Here is a 16,716-nt window from a genome sequence, read left to right as displayed (position 1 = left end):
TGGCTGGAAGAGGGAGAAGTGCTCACTGCTGGTCTGTCACTTCATCCTCATGAGTGAGTCTGGGAGCTCCTGAGATCGGCCAGGCTGCAATTTCAGATAGTTTAGATGGTCTGGCCTTGAAAAATTCATATTTTGGTGCCTGGAGCAAAAGCTGAAGGTGGCAGGAAGTGGCAGCAGTGGCAGGGAACTGAAGTGACACCACCCTGAGCTCAGAACTAATTTTGGTTGTGACCTTGAGCAGTCCCTGGGCCACACCAGAGCTTTTTGTGTCACCTGCTTTGGGAGGTTCTTCCTTGCCCGTGGAGAAGTTGGGTCTCGCACAGGTCTGCTGTGGAGCACCTGTGCCACCACCTTTAAAGAACCACACTGGAGGTGTCAGTGAGCCCCTCAGTGCCTGCCCAGCCTAGAGCAGGGCTGGGAGGGCAGGGGGCTCAGGGAGTGCTCATTCCTGGTGGTGTTGGAGCTCTGAGCCCAGCCCTGAGCTGGGTTTGTGGCTCTGAGGGCACGGGGAGTGTCCGGAGCAGGCCTGGCCTGGGCAGAGTAGGAACTCCTGGAGTAACTCCTGAGTAACCCACACCTTCCACACGAGAGGGAGGCACTCCCAGAGTCAGGCGCTGTCTCCTCAGAGGTGCTTTGGGGTTTAATTCTGTTCTCACAGTGACTCCTCTCACCTGGGAACCCCGTGGTTACCTACAGAGGGTCTGAGGCCTTAGGGATATAAATATGGACAGGAGGGATTGGAATCTGCCTATCAGGGAATCTTCCCCTTGCCCACAGGAGAGTGTGCAGAACTCTTCTGTGTGATGATAATGTTTTCATACTTTAGGTGTGAAAATAAAAAATGGGAGAAATCTCGTTTTTCTGGCAGCACACAAAGAACTTTCTTCTGTGTCACCACTAAAACTCTGTGAGGGGATGAACACCTGGGAATCTGAAAGACACATACTGGGAAAGCATCAATATGAATGGATTTTTCTGCTTCTTTTTGCACTTGAAAGAAAGGTGAAAGTTACAGGCTGAGTCAAGCTTTTACCCTTTATTTCAATCAATTCAGTTATTGCTAAATATGGCTACACACAGGTAGCCCAGGTGACAGAGCTGTCTCCAGCTGCTCCTTGGCCCCAGTGTCCCACGCGGGATGCTTGAGTTATCCACTGAGAGCCCCCTTGAGACTGGAGCACAGGTAAATCTGCCTGTCTGAAGGGCAGGATTGTGTCCTAAGTCCCTCCTCATTCCTTCCTTTCGTCAGGCCCCAGCTGTGGCTGGGCCCACCATTGTGGCTTGGGTGGCAGTGGCACGTTGGAAAGCCCTGGGGGTGCCAGCTGGGGGTGAGAGCTCAGGGTGCCAGCCCAGGCTCCACCAGCACTTGGCCCACACTGGGGCACAGATTGAGAGATGAACTCTTGGAAGCTTGTCCTGAGGAGGATGAATGGTACCTGCTGGCGAAATTCGGTGCTTTCACAGAGCTGTGATAAACCCCAAAGTCTTAGACTGCCAACCTACAGCCTCTGCACCGTCACATTCCCCAGCTGCATTTTGTATTGGAATTTTACCTGCTCCCACCTGCGTCCTCCTGCTGGCAGTGCCAGCAGCCCACGTGCTGCCTCTCCTGAGAGCAAGTTCCTGCCTGTTTCCTCTCCCAGCCCCAGCTCTTGCTTCCCTCTGGCAGAGGCAGCTTTAGGTGCAATATCCTGATGTTTCTGGGAGTGGGTTTTGGAATAAACCTACACACGGGATGTCCATGGGTTGCTGCTATGGATTCTGTGAAAGGTGACCAGGAAAAGCAAGTTCAGAGTTACTCAGGGGATCCTCTGATTCCTGCCCATCTCATGGAGCTGGTCAGGGTGAAACTACTACTCCCATGCTTTTTATTTTCCTCCTCTTAGTGCTGTTTTTTCCCCAGGTTAAGTCAGTGTTGGAGCAGCCCTTGTGGGTTTATCTGTAATGAGCAGTGGTTGTGTCTGCACACGGAGATAGCAGATTCCAGCTGTAGTGTGCAAACGTCGGTGCTTTGTGCCTTAGTGCACACCCACATTTGTCAGCTGACAGGGCTGATGCGATGAGAAAACCTCGCACTCTCCAATAACCTGAGCACAGGCACTTCCTGCATTGTTACATTTAACCAAAGCTCTGATAAAAAATACTACATTAATTTTTCTAATGGAGACCAGATTCCGCATTATCATAATTTACGTTTTTGGATTCTCTTTGATTGACTCTGGTGGGAAGGGAGGTGAATCAGTATCTTGTACTTTAGGGAAAGATCTAGGGGAGAATTGAATTGTACTTCCTTGGAATTCACATCACCCCCCCTTAGTCGGAGATGTTGATCTTGAGAACAACAAGCAGAGAACAGCCCAGGAAGGGCTGAACGTGACAAAACAGTGCAGAGCATACAGAAATCCTCTTTGCTGTGTTCATCATTCTGTCTTCATCTTGGATTGTTTCCACCCTTCTCCTCCACCTGGAAGTCACAAACATCCTGCAGTGGCAGGTACTCTGGGTTCTTCTGGCAGGAGTAGTCTAAGAACAGCTTTTGCTGGGAGCAGCTCTGACCTTGCTGAAATGACTGCTGAAACCTCCCCTGACTCTTGCAGTGCCAGAATTTCACGGTGGCCGTGGTGAGGCAGGGACTGAGCCTGGTTCATTGTCCCCAGAGCTCGGGTAGTACAGGACAGTCAGGCCAGTAAAGCCCCTGCTCAGGGCTGGGAACGAGATCCTGGCCAGCTTTCCCTCTCTGCCCCTCTCTGCAGTCCTGCTGGGCTATGTCATGCTACCATGTTACAGCATTGTTCCACGTCTTTTTTTTTTTTTTTTTTTTTTTTTTTTGGAAGTAATGCCGGATATTGGCAGTCAAGGGCGATGGAGTGAGGTGAGCTGTGACCGGTGGACAGAATGAGTTGTTACGGCCTCGGTCTCAATTTTTGGTGCAGCTCTAAGCATCCGTTGTTGTGTGTTTTAGGTGGTCCACTTGCAGGATGTCCTGGCCCTGGATGCTGGAGGGTGCAAGCCTAAGGTATAGGTGTGGTGTCCTTCAGTTGGAGCAGGGAGGCTGTGGTTTCGCAGTCTCTCAGCATGTTTCGTGTGTTTTTGCTTTGCTTCTCTGCAGGTGCTGCTGCCGCCCTGGGCGTGCCAAGGGACAGAGGCGAGCAGGTGAGTTGCATTTAGGTGGGGTGTCTGATAGGCCAGCGGTCTATGGCAGCGTGCTGAGCGTGTCCCTTTTCATTGTGCAGGTTTGTCCTGGCCACCTCCAGAGTCAGATCAAGATTTGAGGTGAGCTGGGGCAGTGGTGTGGAGTAGCCCGGGGATGCTCTTCTTGAGGGCAACAGTGACGTTTTCTGTTTTGTTGTCTTAGGTACCGTGAGCAGGTGTGGAGCTGAAGCTTGGAGAGAGCAGGTAAGCGATGAGCCTCGGCAGTTTCGAGGGAGGGGGCCTTGCAGAAGGGGTCTCTTTTGGCGTGTGTTGTCAGAGGCTGAATTTTCTCGTTGTTCTCCATCTTTTGCAGCTGCCAAAGCGGACCGTGGGGAACGTATTGACATCTGAGGTGCTGATGCATTTTTCCTGTCAAGGATGGATTTTGTCCGTTTGTCTTCAGAAAGCTAAGTGTTGGGAGCAATGGTTGGGAGAAGGGAAAGACCTTTGGAGTTCCAGGAGGCAACTGGAAGTTAGCTTAGAGGAGGGGGCTGTTGTGGGAGGGCCCCTTGGAAGTAAAGGGAGAGGGTTTCTCCTCAGCATCACCTGAGCCTTTGCTGGGCAGGGCAGTTCCCACCCATCTCTGTCATCGGCCTTTGAGTCTCGACGTCATCGTGGATCTTTTTGCCCGAGGAGCTCGCCTTCGGGTCTGGCACGATTGCCACGGTCTCCGTTTTACCTACTCGCTGGCATAGCCGCCCGTGGGCATCTTGGCCACTTGCTGGTTGGTCACGTTTTGCAACGTCACTTCAGCCTTTGGTGGCAGAGTCCTTCCCTAGGGATCCCTTTGTATCACCTGGCAGTCATTGCCTCCTTCTCTAGGCCTGCTGAGCTTCTCAAGCATCCTCTTAGCAGCTTTGGCACTGGCTTCTTGGAAGGAGTTACGTTTCACTGTCGCGTGCTGTTGCCATAGAGCCTTCTTTCCTTTGGCATCGCCAGCCTCTGGCTCATCTTGCTCTAGCAATCTTGTGCCCATTGCTGGGCAGGTTCAGCTCGTGTCTGTGTTATGTCATTTGTGTCTGTGTTCTGTAGTTTGTGTCCATCCTCTCCTGTGTCACAGGGCTTTGTTATGTCTCGGTGCTTTATCGGCCTCGTTCTGGGCCGTAGCGGCAGCGGGGATCTCTGCTCGCGTACTTTCCCGGATCGGGCTCATTCCGGCATCTTTACAGTTTTGCTTTTGGAGAGCAGAAGAAGTACACAAGATGTTCTCATCCATCTTCCTTCTCACTTTTGGTAGTATCTTTTTTTCATGGGCCATGGACTTCTCAATGAAGTGTATTAGACCCTCCTCACTGTGGTAGTTCCATAGGTTCCATTGCCTCAAAGCATATCAGGTCTAGAATTTATCTTCTGGAGAGTTATCTCAAGTCCTCGTGTCATCTTTGCTTCTATTTGGTGTGCTTACACTTGGAGCTACCCTGCCCTGGCACGCAGAGTCATGGCTGGGTTGAACAGTTGTAAAACTTTGTGGTTCATTTCTTGTCTGTGGGCTTTTGTGTAGAAAACTTACGGGCCTGGTGTATGGGGATAACTCCGAGCTGTCAGCTACTTGTAGACTGCCTCATGTTGTCTTGCAGGTCCCCAAGGCCGATTCCGATCCCTGCAGTCACCGATGCTACCGCTTTTCCCAGAATCTGCCCTTCCACGTCAGGGAGCAGCAGTTGGAAGATGTGTTGAAGCGTCTTCATCAGTGGAGTGTTGTGAGTAAGGGCTGCAGTCAGTGTGTAAGCTGAAGAAGGGGTGTCTGTCTGTGAGAGTGTGTGTCTGTCTGTGTCTGCGTGTGTCAGTCTGTGAGAGCGTGTGTGTTGACTGGTTCTAACCTTGTGTGTTTGATTTTTGCCTTTCAGTTTTTTCAACTGATTTTTAACTTTATAATAAGAAAACAGCCAGCTGTGAGGTTTTTTTTTCCCCCATCTGGGTTTTGTTTTTCCTTGGTCCCGTCCTGTCTGTGAGGCGATGTTCATCACCAAGGTTTGGGTGCAGCCAAACAAACAGCCTCCCTAACAGGGTGGAGAGTACACAGTGGAGGTTAGGAATACAAGGAAAAAGTGCACCAGCCCTTACACCACCCCTAACAGCACCATTTTCCCCCCACCAGCAGCACAATGCAGCAACCCTGGAACCCTCACTGCAGCACAGCTCAGTAAGCCTGGTGCTGGGATAACCCTGGAACCCTCAGAGGAGGCCAAGCCCCACACCAAAAAGGTAGGGATGACATCTGCAGGCTGGAGAGTGACAGGTACGGGTTGGGGGCTGGGGCGTGTAGAGCAGGAGTGAGGGGTTCCAGGCAGCAATAGCAGTGAGGGGTATAAAGTAGAGTGGGTTAAAGGTTAGGGGATAAAGGGACAAAAGTCAGGGCAAAGGTTGGGGGGTCAGGGAATCAAAGGTAAAAGTCCAGGGGTCAAAGGTCAAGGTGGTCAATGTCAAAGCACAGAGGTCACATGTAGAAGGTTGGGGCAAAGGTCACAGGGCTCAGGGGGGTCAAAGGTCATGGGGTCAGGTGTCATGGGTCAAAAGGTAAGAGTCAAAGGGCTAAGGTTGGGGGTGTCAAAGGTCAGGGCTCAAGGTGTAAAGGTGGATGGTCAGGGGTCAGGGATCAAAGGTCGGGTTGTCAAGGAATGGGTCAAGGGGTCAAAGGTCAGGGGGTAAAAGGTCAAGGCTCGGGCTCAGGATTAGAGATTCCAGCATGATTTTCCATGGTGGTTCCCAGTGTGGGGACACGGGGTGTGGGGTCAGTGGCGCCGGGGGTGGGCAGGAGCCCCGTGGGCAGTGGCCGGCAGCGGCAGGGACGCCTCTGTACGGGTCGCGCCCCTCCACTGCCAGCAGAAGCCCCCCTGCGCCATGCGGTGCCCGGCCGCGCCCCTTGCCCTCCCCGCCGCTGCCTTCCCGCACTCCCACCGCACCCTCTGCTCCCCTCCAGCCCAGGGAAATGCAGGAAAACACAAAATCATCGAGGTGGAACAGTCACTGGAGCTGCCCGAGCCATCCCCCCGCCTGAAGGCGGCAGCTGCCCAGAGCCAGGGGCACCCAGCAGGATGCAGCTCCTCTTTCCCAGGAGCCGGAGGCAGGGTTTCCCAGGCAGGGGGAGCAGGGAGAATTTCAGCTCCCAGCAGCTCTCTGTGAGTGCTGGATAGACTCTGGGCTGAGCCAGGTGGGAGGTGTGGGTGGTGTTCATGTCCCCAGGAGCTGCTCAAATCCACCTTAAACTCCTGGAATGGTCTGTGCTGGGAAGAACCTTACAGACCATTCTGTTCAGCCCCTTGCCATGGTCAGGGACACCTTCCTGGGGTGTCTGTGCCAGAGTGGTGGAACGGGCAGGACTTTCTCCCTGAGCCCAGTCCCGGGCAAGATTGGGGTTCCCATGGGAAGAAGCCTGTGAGCTGCATTTCCGGAGCTGGGAGCCTCCATGCCTGGGAGTGTTTCCAGTACTGCTCTTTGGTTTTTTCCATAACTGGGCATGATGTTTCTCCCCAGAGCAAGGTGGTTTTCCCTGGATTGTTGGGGTTACACACTGGCTGTTTGACAGCTCTGTTGTCTCTTTCTCCTGAATGGAAGAGCGAGGAATGGGGGATGCTCCCGACTGTCACAGGGATGTGGGAACAGCCCAGTTCCAGTGAGGAATGTGACACCCAGCTCGTGGCGTGTGCCCTGAGATGGTCTTTGCTGTTGTTTTGTCTTTAGAGCCTGTTGGAGTGCTGGCCTGGATTTGGGAGGAGCCAAGTAGCCTGGAGCAGTGAGGTTTCTCCTGTCAGAAATCCATGCTGGGGATGTTTTCCCTGGCTGTCCCAAGGGGAAGGAACAGCTCTGGAGTTTTTGCAGCCACAGGCTGGGGATGCATCCCCTGAAAACCAGTTCAGGATCGTTCATCTGACTCTGTCCCTGACCTGTGGCTTCCAGGGAGCCTTCTGGTCTTCTGGATATTCCCAGGAGAGGATATTCCACCACCTGACTTTTAAGCCAGGAATTCCAAACCCAGTAAGTCGGTCACATTCTATGGGAGCTGCCCCAATGGTGGGATGGCAGAGGGCACACCCCACGCTGCTGTTTGGGACATTCCCGACTGGAACGGGAACTAGCTGGGCATTTTGGAGCGCTGAGGCCACAAGGGCAGCCTTGAGTGGCATTCCCAGGCAATGCTGAGGCATCCCATGGCTGTGGCACGTGGCAACACATGCCTGATGTGGAGCAGAGAGAGGAAGGGAGAAATTCTGAGTTGATGGGAGGAATGGAACTGGGCTTTCCAGAATGGAATTGGTATAGGTGCTGATGGTATCATGGAATCATGGGGTGGCTTGGAAGGGACACAAAGACCCTCTGGGCTCTGTTATCCCATCCCGTGGCAAAGAACACGTCCAAAACTGCCTCCTCACCCTCATGGAATGGCAGTGGGTGTTGGGAGCTCTGGCAGGAGCACCTGGAGACCAGGTAAGAATAGCAGTGGCATTGTTTTGGCTGCTGCTGGATGTGGTTTTCTCTTTTCAAGATGTTCCTCTGATTGATGTTTTCACAGTAGCTTGCTAGGCCTCATTTGAGGATAATTCCAAGAATTTTGAAGTAGTTGGAAAAGAATGAGGAAAAAAGGTGAACCTGATCAATTTCTAGTAATTCTGAACTTCTCTTGCAGCACCATTACAGGGGAAAGCTGGTGAAAGGATAAAGATGCAGAGGAACATGTGTTGTAAACCCCCCCTGCTTCCCTGACAAAGCAAACCTTTCTGCAATCCCAGTAAATTTCTTGGAGAAACTGTGGGATCATAAGGTTTCCTAGGAAAGGAAAACTAAGGAACGAGATGAGGAAAGAGGCTTCCAATTAATAATGATTTGATGGAGGTAGGAATGATTCTTGTATGTTTGATGCACCCCTTTTTATTCCTGGGATAATTTAAAATGATTTCTTTAAAAAATCATTTCGATTTGGGAATTCAGATTAGAGAGGAAACGATGCAAAATAAATGCAGGGAGAGATCACAGACTCATCCTGGAATGGCAGAATACTTTGGGTGGGAAGGGACCTTAAGGATCACCTCATTCCATCCACAGGGTGCTCCAAGCTGCGGCCAGCCTGGCCTTGAACACTTCCAGGGATGGGGCAGCCACGATTTCCCTGGGTTTACGGGCACAAGAGGAAATTTTCAGCAGGAACTGAGGGATTTCCCTTGCTCTGCCTGGCCCTAGCAGGGCTTTGGGAGGCAGAGGCTGTGGGAACAGGAGCTTTGTCCACTGCCTTGGGGGGGAGTCTCTGATGTCCCAAAACCCAGCAGAGCAAGTGGTTGCGGTTTAACATCCCGTTCAAAGGAGATGCCAGGCCAGGAACGGGAATGGACTGCAGAGCAGGGATGGTGCCCAGCAGAGGGGTGACTGTCCAGGGGGTCCCAGCAGTCCATCCCTGCTGCCCAGGTTTGGGATGAGCAGGCTGGTGACTGTCCCTGTGCTTGCTCTGCAGGATGAGGAAGCCAGGCCTGCTGAGGAGGAAGATGAGGAGGTGTGGGAGGATGGAGACAGCGGCCACCAAAGACTGGGGAAGGCACAGATCCAGGTAGGAGACGTTGCCTTGTGAGGAGAGGGACTTGTCTGTCCCGTTGGAATTTGGGGCGTGAGGCCAGTGGAACAAAGGGTTTGATTCCATTTTCTTACTCGGGTTTTCACGTGCCTTAAGAGAGCTTTGCGAAAATGTCATTATCCCTGATTGAATCTCTGAAAAACAGGGATTGAAGCTTTCAGAAGGGGCCCAACCCTGCCTGCATGTATCCAAGTGCAGCCCCCACTCCCTGTTTTTGTGTACAGCTGGGATGAGACCTCAGCTGCTGTTACTTGCCAGCTCACAAGTTGTGTAGCTCAGAGCCTCAGCCATGAAGGGCCAGGCTGTGTTTAAAACAGCCCAAGGTGCCAGAGAGCTGGAGTAATTTCCTAGCAGGTAACTTGACTTGGAAGCTGCATTCTAAAATTTGTCTACATTTAATTTATGTCCCACATGGAGACACCTAGAGAAGCAGAGGTGGGGTGTTCCTAAGAAAAGAACATCTAAATTCTTTGGTGGTAGAGGGCTTAAAATTAAAGTCTGAGTGGAGGTGCCTTTAGGACACTTCCATTCCAGTATCTGAATGGAATTTAAATGAAGTAGCCAAATCCTGACAAGCTTGTATGAACTCCAAAGCCTCTGCAAGTGTTTCACAGCCAGGGAAGGAGAGTCTCTCCCCAAAACCTGGCTGCTGGTTTGTTTGGCCAGGCATAGGAATAATTGTGTATTCCCTGGGGCTGTCCTTATGGGGAGAGGTTTACTTATGTGCCCTGGGTTTATTCAGTGCATCTTCAAAGTGATGGAAACTGATTGCATTGAAATGCCAGGGGTGCCAAATGTTTTCCCCAGCCAGAGCTCGGAGCCAGCCCAGTGGGAAGGGGTTTAATGCCCATTTTCCCGCTCCCTCGGGGCAGCAGCACTGGAGCACTCGCACCCAACCGTGCCCGAGGTGCCGAGTACTGGCAGGAGGCAAAGCCAGGGCCTGGGCAGTAGGAGCTTGCAGTGCTCCTGGAAGCGCAGACCTGGAGCTGTGGGTTAGACCTCCCAGGAGCTGCTGCCTCACTCAAACCTTGTTTAAAGCTCAGCATCCCTCCTGCTCCCTTGGAATGATTGTTGCTTCTGTTGTTGCTCTTTCCTGATACATTATGATTATTATTGTAAATTCCCACTCCATTTCTTCCATAGCCCTTTGCTTCCCAGAGGTGGTGCTTTAGGAAAGCCCCTCCAGCCTGGGAAGGTGCTTTTGGCTCCGGACTCATTCCCAGTCCCCATGAGCAGCTGGACCTGTGCTGTCCCCAGCAGGTGCCTTTCCTTCCTTCCCTGCTGCACTTTGGCTTTTTGAGAGCTCTCTAGGGGGCTGAGGGAGAAGTTCTTTGTCATTCCAGGGCAGCATAAGCCCTGATCCCACTAAAAGCAGGAGGAATCATTTAATCCTTGTTTTTGGATACACCTTTGGTGTTTTCTCTCTTTTGCTGACATTGTGTGGTAAAGCAGCAGCTCCCTGGAATAATTTTTATTTGTAAAACAATGAATTCCCTGCTGGAATCCCAGTCCCAGCCCCCCACATCAAGGTGCAGTTTAAGGCCTTACACCCTGACCAGGACAAGTTCCTGTCCTTAGACATGGAAAACAGGGGAAAACTCAGACTGGATTGGAGCCAGCATCCAGAATGGGGAGAGTGAGGCAGTGTGCTTGGCCCAGGCTGGGGCTGGTACAGGGGGTGTTCCCCATAGGATGACACCCATGTGGAGCAGATCCTTTTCTTCCTTTGTCCAAAGTCCAATGGCAAAGGAGCAAATAACCCACAAGTGGGGCCTGGAAGGAAAAACGGTTCTGTTAAAATTAGGCAAAGAATGCACTAAGAAAAAATGGACATCCTTTTTAGGTATGAAAGTAAGTAGGGGAAAAATGTTGAAAAAGAGCTCTTTTATTTGGTGCCACCTCATTTTTTTAATGGATAAAACCCTCTAGTGAGCAATCAGAACAGGAGTGGGAAAGCCAGGAGCCTTTGACTTCCACAGTGGACTTAATTTCCATGCTTAATTTCAACAATTTCTTCTCTCTCTCAGGACAGGAAAACCCACTTAACTTGTCCCATCTTTGCCAAAAGCTTTGGTGTTTGAGCAGCCAAACCCAATGGGCTCTGGCCCCACCAGCCTGTACTGGAGGGCCCCTGGTCCTGCCTGTGGTGTGGGATGAATCCCCAATTGTCCCCAGAGGGGGCTGCCCTGGTCCCTGCAGTGCCCAGCACCTGAGACACAGAGAGAGCCCTGTCCAAAGGGGCTCCTTGTCAGGAATGTGGCAGCAGCCCCAGGAGCAGGCTGGAGCTGAGAACTGGGGCTGTGTTTGAGACTGACCAGGTCAGCTCAGTGTTTACCTGTGGGAGGAGTTTGGCCCCCCAAGCTGAGTTGAAGCGGGATCAGGGTGACAGATGCTGCATTTTGGGCACCCTGAGAGTTTCTCTCCCCCTTGGAGATTTCCTGCGGGGATGGGGCAGGGCAGGGAGCAGAATTAACCCTGCACCTCCCGTGGGCACTGCTGTGCCATCAGCCTGTGGGAATTTGCTGCTGCCACTGCCACCCCACCTGGGGGCTGCGTGCTCCTGGCAGCCCTTCCCAGCCCCACACCCGAGCTCCAGCGGTGCCTCCAGGCTGTGTTGGGAGCGTTTGCTGGGAATGTGCCTCATCCCTGGGAGTATCCTTTCGTTCCAGAGTGGATGGACAGAGCTTCTGGGCTTGTCAGCTTCAGAGTTCGATTGCAAAAGTCACTGCAGGGAAGAATGACAAGGAGGTTTGTCAGAGTGGTGCTGTCAGACCCCACCTGCCAGTCAGTGCTTTGGGTTGGAGGTTGTTGTGTATTGGCCCTGCAGGGAATGAATGTCCCCTTCCCACCTCAGCCCAGCAGATGCCAAGGGCTCTTCCTGGAGTACTTATTCTTTGCTTCCCTTTGGGATAATGTAATCTGCACCCTTCCATGAGCAATTCCTTGGCTTCTCCTGGAGAAAACCCCACGGCAGAGGCAGTCTGCAAAGGAGCCCAGAGCTGTGCTTGGAGCAGAGAGTGCTGAGAGCTGCGTGTGCCTCTGCTGCCCCAGGCTGGCAATATCCCCATGGAACAGACTGGGCAAATGGGATTAGAGGGAGCACAATCCCTTCCTGGAAGAGGTTTTCTCCTGTGCAGATCAGGCACGGGGCAGGAAGGGAACTTTGGAAATCAGCTGATTTCCCCCAGAAAGCATCACTCACATCAGCATGGATGACATGACCTGTGCCCACCGCTCACGATGCACCCGGCCAAAATCAAGAGCAAAGGTTGGTTTGGGTGTGAGCACTTGAAATAACTTTGAAAGAGAAGAAATCACCTTTTGCTGCTTCTTTCTTTCTTGCAGATGCTGGGATTGCCTCTGTGGACATGTGCTGAGCTCTCCCTGCAGGGAACTGTCAGGCCTTAACAGCTGTGAGGTTGTGTTCTTCTCAGTGGGGAACTGGAAATAATTATTAATTAATTGATTGCAGAAATGTTTTCTGAACCTTTCCCCTTTCCTGGTAGATCTTCTCTCTCTGCCTCTGAATTTACAGCTGTTCCCTGGTGTCATTGGCCCTGCCTGAATTCCTTGCAGCTCCTCACTGGGAAAACCTGGGATAACTTCGAGGGGACAGAGGAGACATTTTTAGCTGAAAACCTGGGGTGACTGAGAGGGGACACAAGAATTGTTTGTGTAGGAAAATGGGAGGGGATGTCGAGGGGAGCGAGGTGGCATTTTTGAGGGAAAAGCTGAGGTGATGTTTAGGGGAGAGAATGCACATTTTTGGGGTGGAAGAGAGTTAATATTGTACAGGAAGGAAAAACTGGGGGGTAAAACTTGATGTAATCTGTAGGGGACAGAATGAATATTTTGGAGCAAAAACGAGGTACTCAGTAGTAGACAAATAAGGAAAATTTTGGAGGCAAAACTTGACAAAATCTCACGAGTAGAGAAAGAACACTTTGAGGGAAAGATGAGGTGATGAGTACTGAGCATGTGGGGAAAATTTGGGGGCTAAATCTGAGCTAATCTCTAGGGAAGAGCATGAACACACTGAGGTAACATGAGGGAATCAGTTGTGGGCAGATAGGGAAACTTGTGTAAAAATAATATTAAATAAGCTGTAGAAAGAACATTTTGAGGTAAAAATGAGGTAAGCAGTAGTAGACAGATGGAAAACTTTGGGGGTAAATCTTGATAGAAGCTACATGGTAGAAAGGAAATAAATATTGAAGGAAGAATGAGGGAATCAGTAGTGGACAGGTAGGGGAATTTTGGGGGGTCAAACTTGAAATAATCTAAAGGTTGAGAATGAATCTTTTTAGGTAAAAATGAGGTAATAAGTTGTGGACAGGTAAGGAAAATTTTGGGGGTTAAACTTGAGGTAATCTCTAGGGAGAGTGTGACCACTGACATAAACTGAGGCAGTCACTGGGGCTAGGCAAGGAAATTTGGGGTGTAAAACTTGGGAAGATCTGTAGGGCAAAGAATGAACATATTGAGGAAGCAATGAGGTGATCAGTAGTCAAGATGAGGTAGAATGTGGGGGGAAAACCCTGAGGTAATTATGTAGGAACCATAAGTGGTTTTGAGAAAAAATCTGAGCTAATTTGTAGGGGACAGAATGAACATTTTGGGGGTAAGACACATAACCTGCATGGTTTTGGTTTTAAAATCTAGTCAGTGTACAGGGGACAAAATAGACATTTTGGTAATAAAATCCGAGTTCATCTGTAGAAGACAGAACTCGTGTTTTGAGGTAAAAAGGAGGTGATCAGAATTGGGCAGGTAGGGAAAACTGAGGGGGTAAAATGTGAGGTCATCTCTAGGACAGAGCAGGAACATCCTGAGGTAAACTGAGGGAATTGCTGGGGACAGGTGGGTAAATCTGGGGGGTAAAACTTGAGGGAATCTCCATGGTAGAAAATGAGTATTTGGAGGTAAAAATAAAGTACTCAGTGGTGGAGACGTATGGAAAATTTTGGGGGTAAAATCTGAGGTGATCTGTAGCAGAGAGAATGCACTTGATAGGGTAAACTGAGGTAATCACTTACGGACAGGTAGGGAAGTTCGGAGGGGTAAAAATTGAAAGCATCTGTAGGGCAAAGAATGAAAAGATTGAGGTGGAAATGAGGAAAGAGGTAGTGGACAGGTGGGGAAAGTTTTGGGGGCAAATCTTGTGGTAATCTCCAGAGCAGAGAAAGAATGCTTCCTTGTAAAAAATGAGGAACTCAGAAGGAGACAGATGGGGACATTTTGGGGGTAAAATCTCAGGTCATCTCAAGGTGAGGGAAGGACTATGTTGAGGTAAACTCAGGACTCACTGTGTCCTCCTTCCTTGGCAGCAGCTGGCAGGGAAGGGAGAAGAGGCCTCGGGCTGGAGAGGGGCAGGAGAAAGGCACTGTGGGCAAAGGCACCTCCCTGGCATCCCCAGGGCACCTGTGGGGAACACAGTGGACACTTTGGGAGCAAAGGGAGGCGATAGCATTCTCCCTTTGGGGGATGCTGGCATTTGGATCATTCCATCCATTTGCCTGCTGAAATTTCCCAGCCCAGGGGCTTTGGCTGCCAGGGCAGCACAAAGATTGTTCCCTGTGTGGTGCCCAGATTTGGGGTTCAGCTTTGCTAGTTCAGATGAATTCTACCCAAAGCCCTGAATTCCCTGCTGAATTGCCACTGGAATAGCCTCCCAGTGCCTCCTGGAGCATGGATATTCCCATGCAGAGCTGCCTATTTAACACCAGGTGTGTCAGGAACCAGCAGAGCTTCCAGGGAAGCTCAGCAGGGTCAGGGCAAGGACAGCTTCATGTTCCATAGAATTTGCTGTTTGTAACCCTCATCCCCCAGCCCCCCCATGTCCCTGGGGGCACCTGACAGAGTTCCCTGGAATTCAGCTGCCTGCACCCCCCGAGCTGGAGCTCCAGGTGATATTTTAAAGCAGGAGAAGGCGCTGGCTGGACACGCTCCCAGCCCGTGCTGAGGCAGCCCCTGTGCCCTTCTCTCCCTGCAGGAGCTGATTTCATTCCAGAGCCTCAGGAGTGGCCTCTGCAAGTTCTTTTCCCTCAGGAAAGGGATGCACATCCCTGCCTTCAGGGCGCCTGCAGTGGGAGCCACCTGGGAAAGCTTTCCATCAGTTGTGCAGTTCCAGCTAGCTCCCCAAAATCTCCCAACTCAATCCAAAGCGATTTCTCTGACTCTGACCTTTCATTTGAAGGCATCTCTGAGGGCATTGCTTGGCATTTCATTGCTGTGGGGGAAGCTTGCCTTGGCTTTAACGCTGCTGAGGGATGATATCCTCAGGCTGGGAGGGAAGGCATTTTGGGTGGCTGGGACATAGCTGGCAGGTGTGTGGGAGGTCAGCACCGGGAATTGCTGTCTGAGCCCCTCTGCAAACAGCCCGTGCTGACATTCCCCAGTGCCAGCTGTTCCTTGGGGTATTTTTGGGGTGTCAGTGGGGTCTGTCGGGGCTGAAGCATCTCCGGGTGCTTGTTCAGAGCGGCCCCTGGCCAAGGGGCCACGGGCAGCCCTTTATCCATGTCCATCCCAGTGCTGCCTAGGCAGCCCAGTGCCCGTTCCCGGCATGTGTGTTCGGCACGCTGCATGCCACGGGCAGGACACTGCAGGCACAGCTCCTCTCTGCAAATCCAAAGCACAAGAGCTGCTGCTTCCCTTCCTGGGGCTCCCGGCCTTCTCCCTCCCCCCATTCCCTGCCAGCTGGGACACAACGGAGGGAGCACCAAGGAACACTCCTGGCAGGGAGCAGGAGTCGCTGAGAGCTGTGTGCAGCTCTGGGCCGGAAAAGCTGGCCCGGCCTCAGCAGCCCCTGGGATTTTGGGCTGTGAACACTCACCTGTGGGAAAGGCCCCTCTGCAGGCAGGAGCAACCCTGACACTCTCCAGAAGAGCTTTGGCCGTAGACCAAGTGAACCCTCAGGACTTACCTTGCTCATTTCTCCCTGGAAAGGGCCATGGAACGAGCACCTTTACAGCTGTTAGGTAAATCCTAGAAAGGGCAGGAAATCAGGGTTATGGGAAGAGTTCAGTGCTGTCACACAACTGCTCACCTGTGTTGTTCCATGATCAGGTGCTGGCCATGGAGGTCTGCCCTGTGGCCATTGCAGGGGCTGGTGTGTAAAGCAGCATTAGCATAAAAGAAGGAGCTGTATTTGCATAGGAATGAACCTTGCTGGCACTTGGCATTCCTATCCCAGGCAGGACATTGCCAGGAGCTGAGATTGGCTTAGTTGGAGCAGGGTGCTGAGAATGGCCAGGTGTGGGTTCAATCGCCAGAGGAGCCATTCACATAAGGGTTCGACTTGGCGGTCCTTGTGTATCCATTCCCACTCAGGATGTCCTGTGCTCTGGAAATAAAGAAGAAACATTTTTCACTGGCCTTTTAAAGCCAGAGGTTTTTGTACTGGAGCGTGCAAGCCCCAGAGAAAGCGGGGGGGGAGGAAGGAGAGCATCAGGTCTCACGCGGCAGTTGTGGGATGAGCGGCTCAAGCGAGCCCCGGCGAGGCCCCGGCGCCACAGCGGGCACAGTCAGAGCAGGAGCGGCAGCAGCGGCCTCGGCGCCAGCGGCCGGGCCGGGGGAGCGGCTCGTCCCGCTGCAGCCGCGCTCGTTGGGCGGGGTCGCGGCGGGCGGGAGGCCCCCGGGGGAGCGGCCCCGGGGCAGGGGGAGGCGGGCGCTGCTGTGCGCAGAGGGTGCGGCGGCCTCGGCAGTGCCGGGGCTGGGGGAGCTCCGCGTCCCCGCGGGGGCTGCGGGCGGGGCCGGGCCGGGAGCGCCGGCACTCCGGTTGCGCCAGGGGGCGCCCCACAGGGCGGGCGGCGCTGAGGGAGCGGCGGCCTCTGGGGGTGCCGGGGCGGGCACGGGCGGTCCCCGCGCCCCGGCCGCTTCCAGCCGCAATCCAACGCCTGCTCCGGGGAAGCGCCGCCCTCCCGGCGGGCCCGGCACCGGCACGGCCCCGGCTCTCCGCGGCCGTA

At 52.6% G+C, this 16,716-nt stretch overlaps 1 protein-coding gene across 1 annotated transcript; it reads left to right on the top strand.

Moving 5' to 3' along the window:
• The first annotated feature begins 2,836 nt into the window (after positions 1 to 2,836).
• LOC125328952 lies at positions 2,837 to 16,126 on the top strand. Its single transcript, XM_048310236.1, has 11 exons — positions 2,837 to 2,872; positions 2,963 to 3,016; positions 3,110 to 3,153; positions 3,234 to 3,289; positions 3,356 to 3,396; positions 3,506 to 3,544; positions 4,770 to 4,896; positions 5,291 to 5,397; positions 6,874 to 7,167; positions 8,636 to 8,728; positions 12,098 to 16,126. Exons 1-11 carry the CDS (start codon positions 2,837 to 2,839, stop codon positions 12,158 to 12,160), a joined length of 954 nt encoding a protein of 317 aa, XP_048166193.1. The 3' UTR covers positions 12,161 to 16,126.
• The last annotated feature ends 590 nt before the right edge of the window (positions 16,127 to 16,716 follow it).

This window comes from Corvus hawaiiensis, chromosome 7 (assembly GCF_020740725.1).
Source record: "Corvus hawaiiensis isolate bCorHaw1 chromosome 7, bCorHaw1.pri.cur, whole genome shotgun sequence".
NCBI lineage: Eukaryota > Metazoa > Chordata > Aves > Passeriformes > Corvidae > Corvus > Corvus hawaiiensis.
This window is presented reverse-complemented; position numbering and strand designations above follow the sequence as displayed.

Bases quoted from the DNA above. Each gene is read 5' to 3' on its own strand.
- LOC125328952 (XM_048310236.1), top strand. From the start codon at position 2,837: ATGCCGGATATTGGCAGTCAAGGGCGATGGAGTGAG. The intron at 3,154-3,233 runs GTGAGTTGCATT...TTCATTGTGCAG, and splicing joins CAAGGGACAGAGGCGAGCAG to GTTTGTCCTGGCCACCTCCA. The intron at 3,545-4,769 runs GTGCTGATGCAT...GTTGTCTTGCAG, and splicing joins GGAACGTATTGACATCTGAG to GTCCCCAAGGCCGATTCCGA.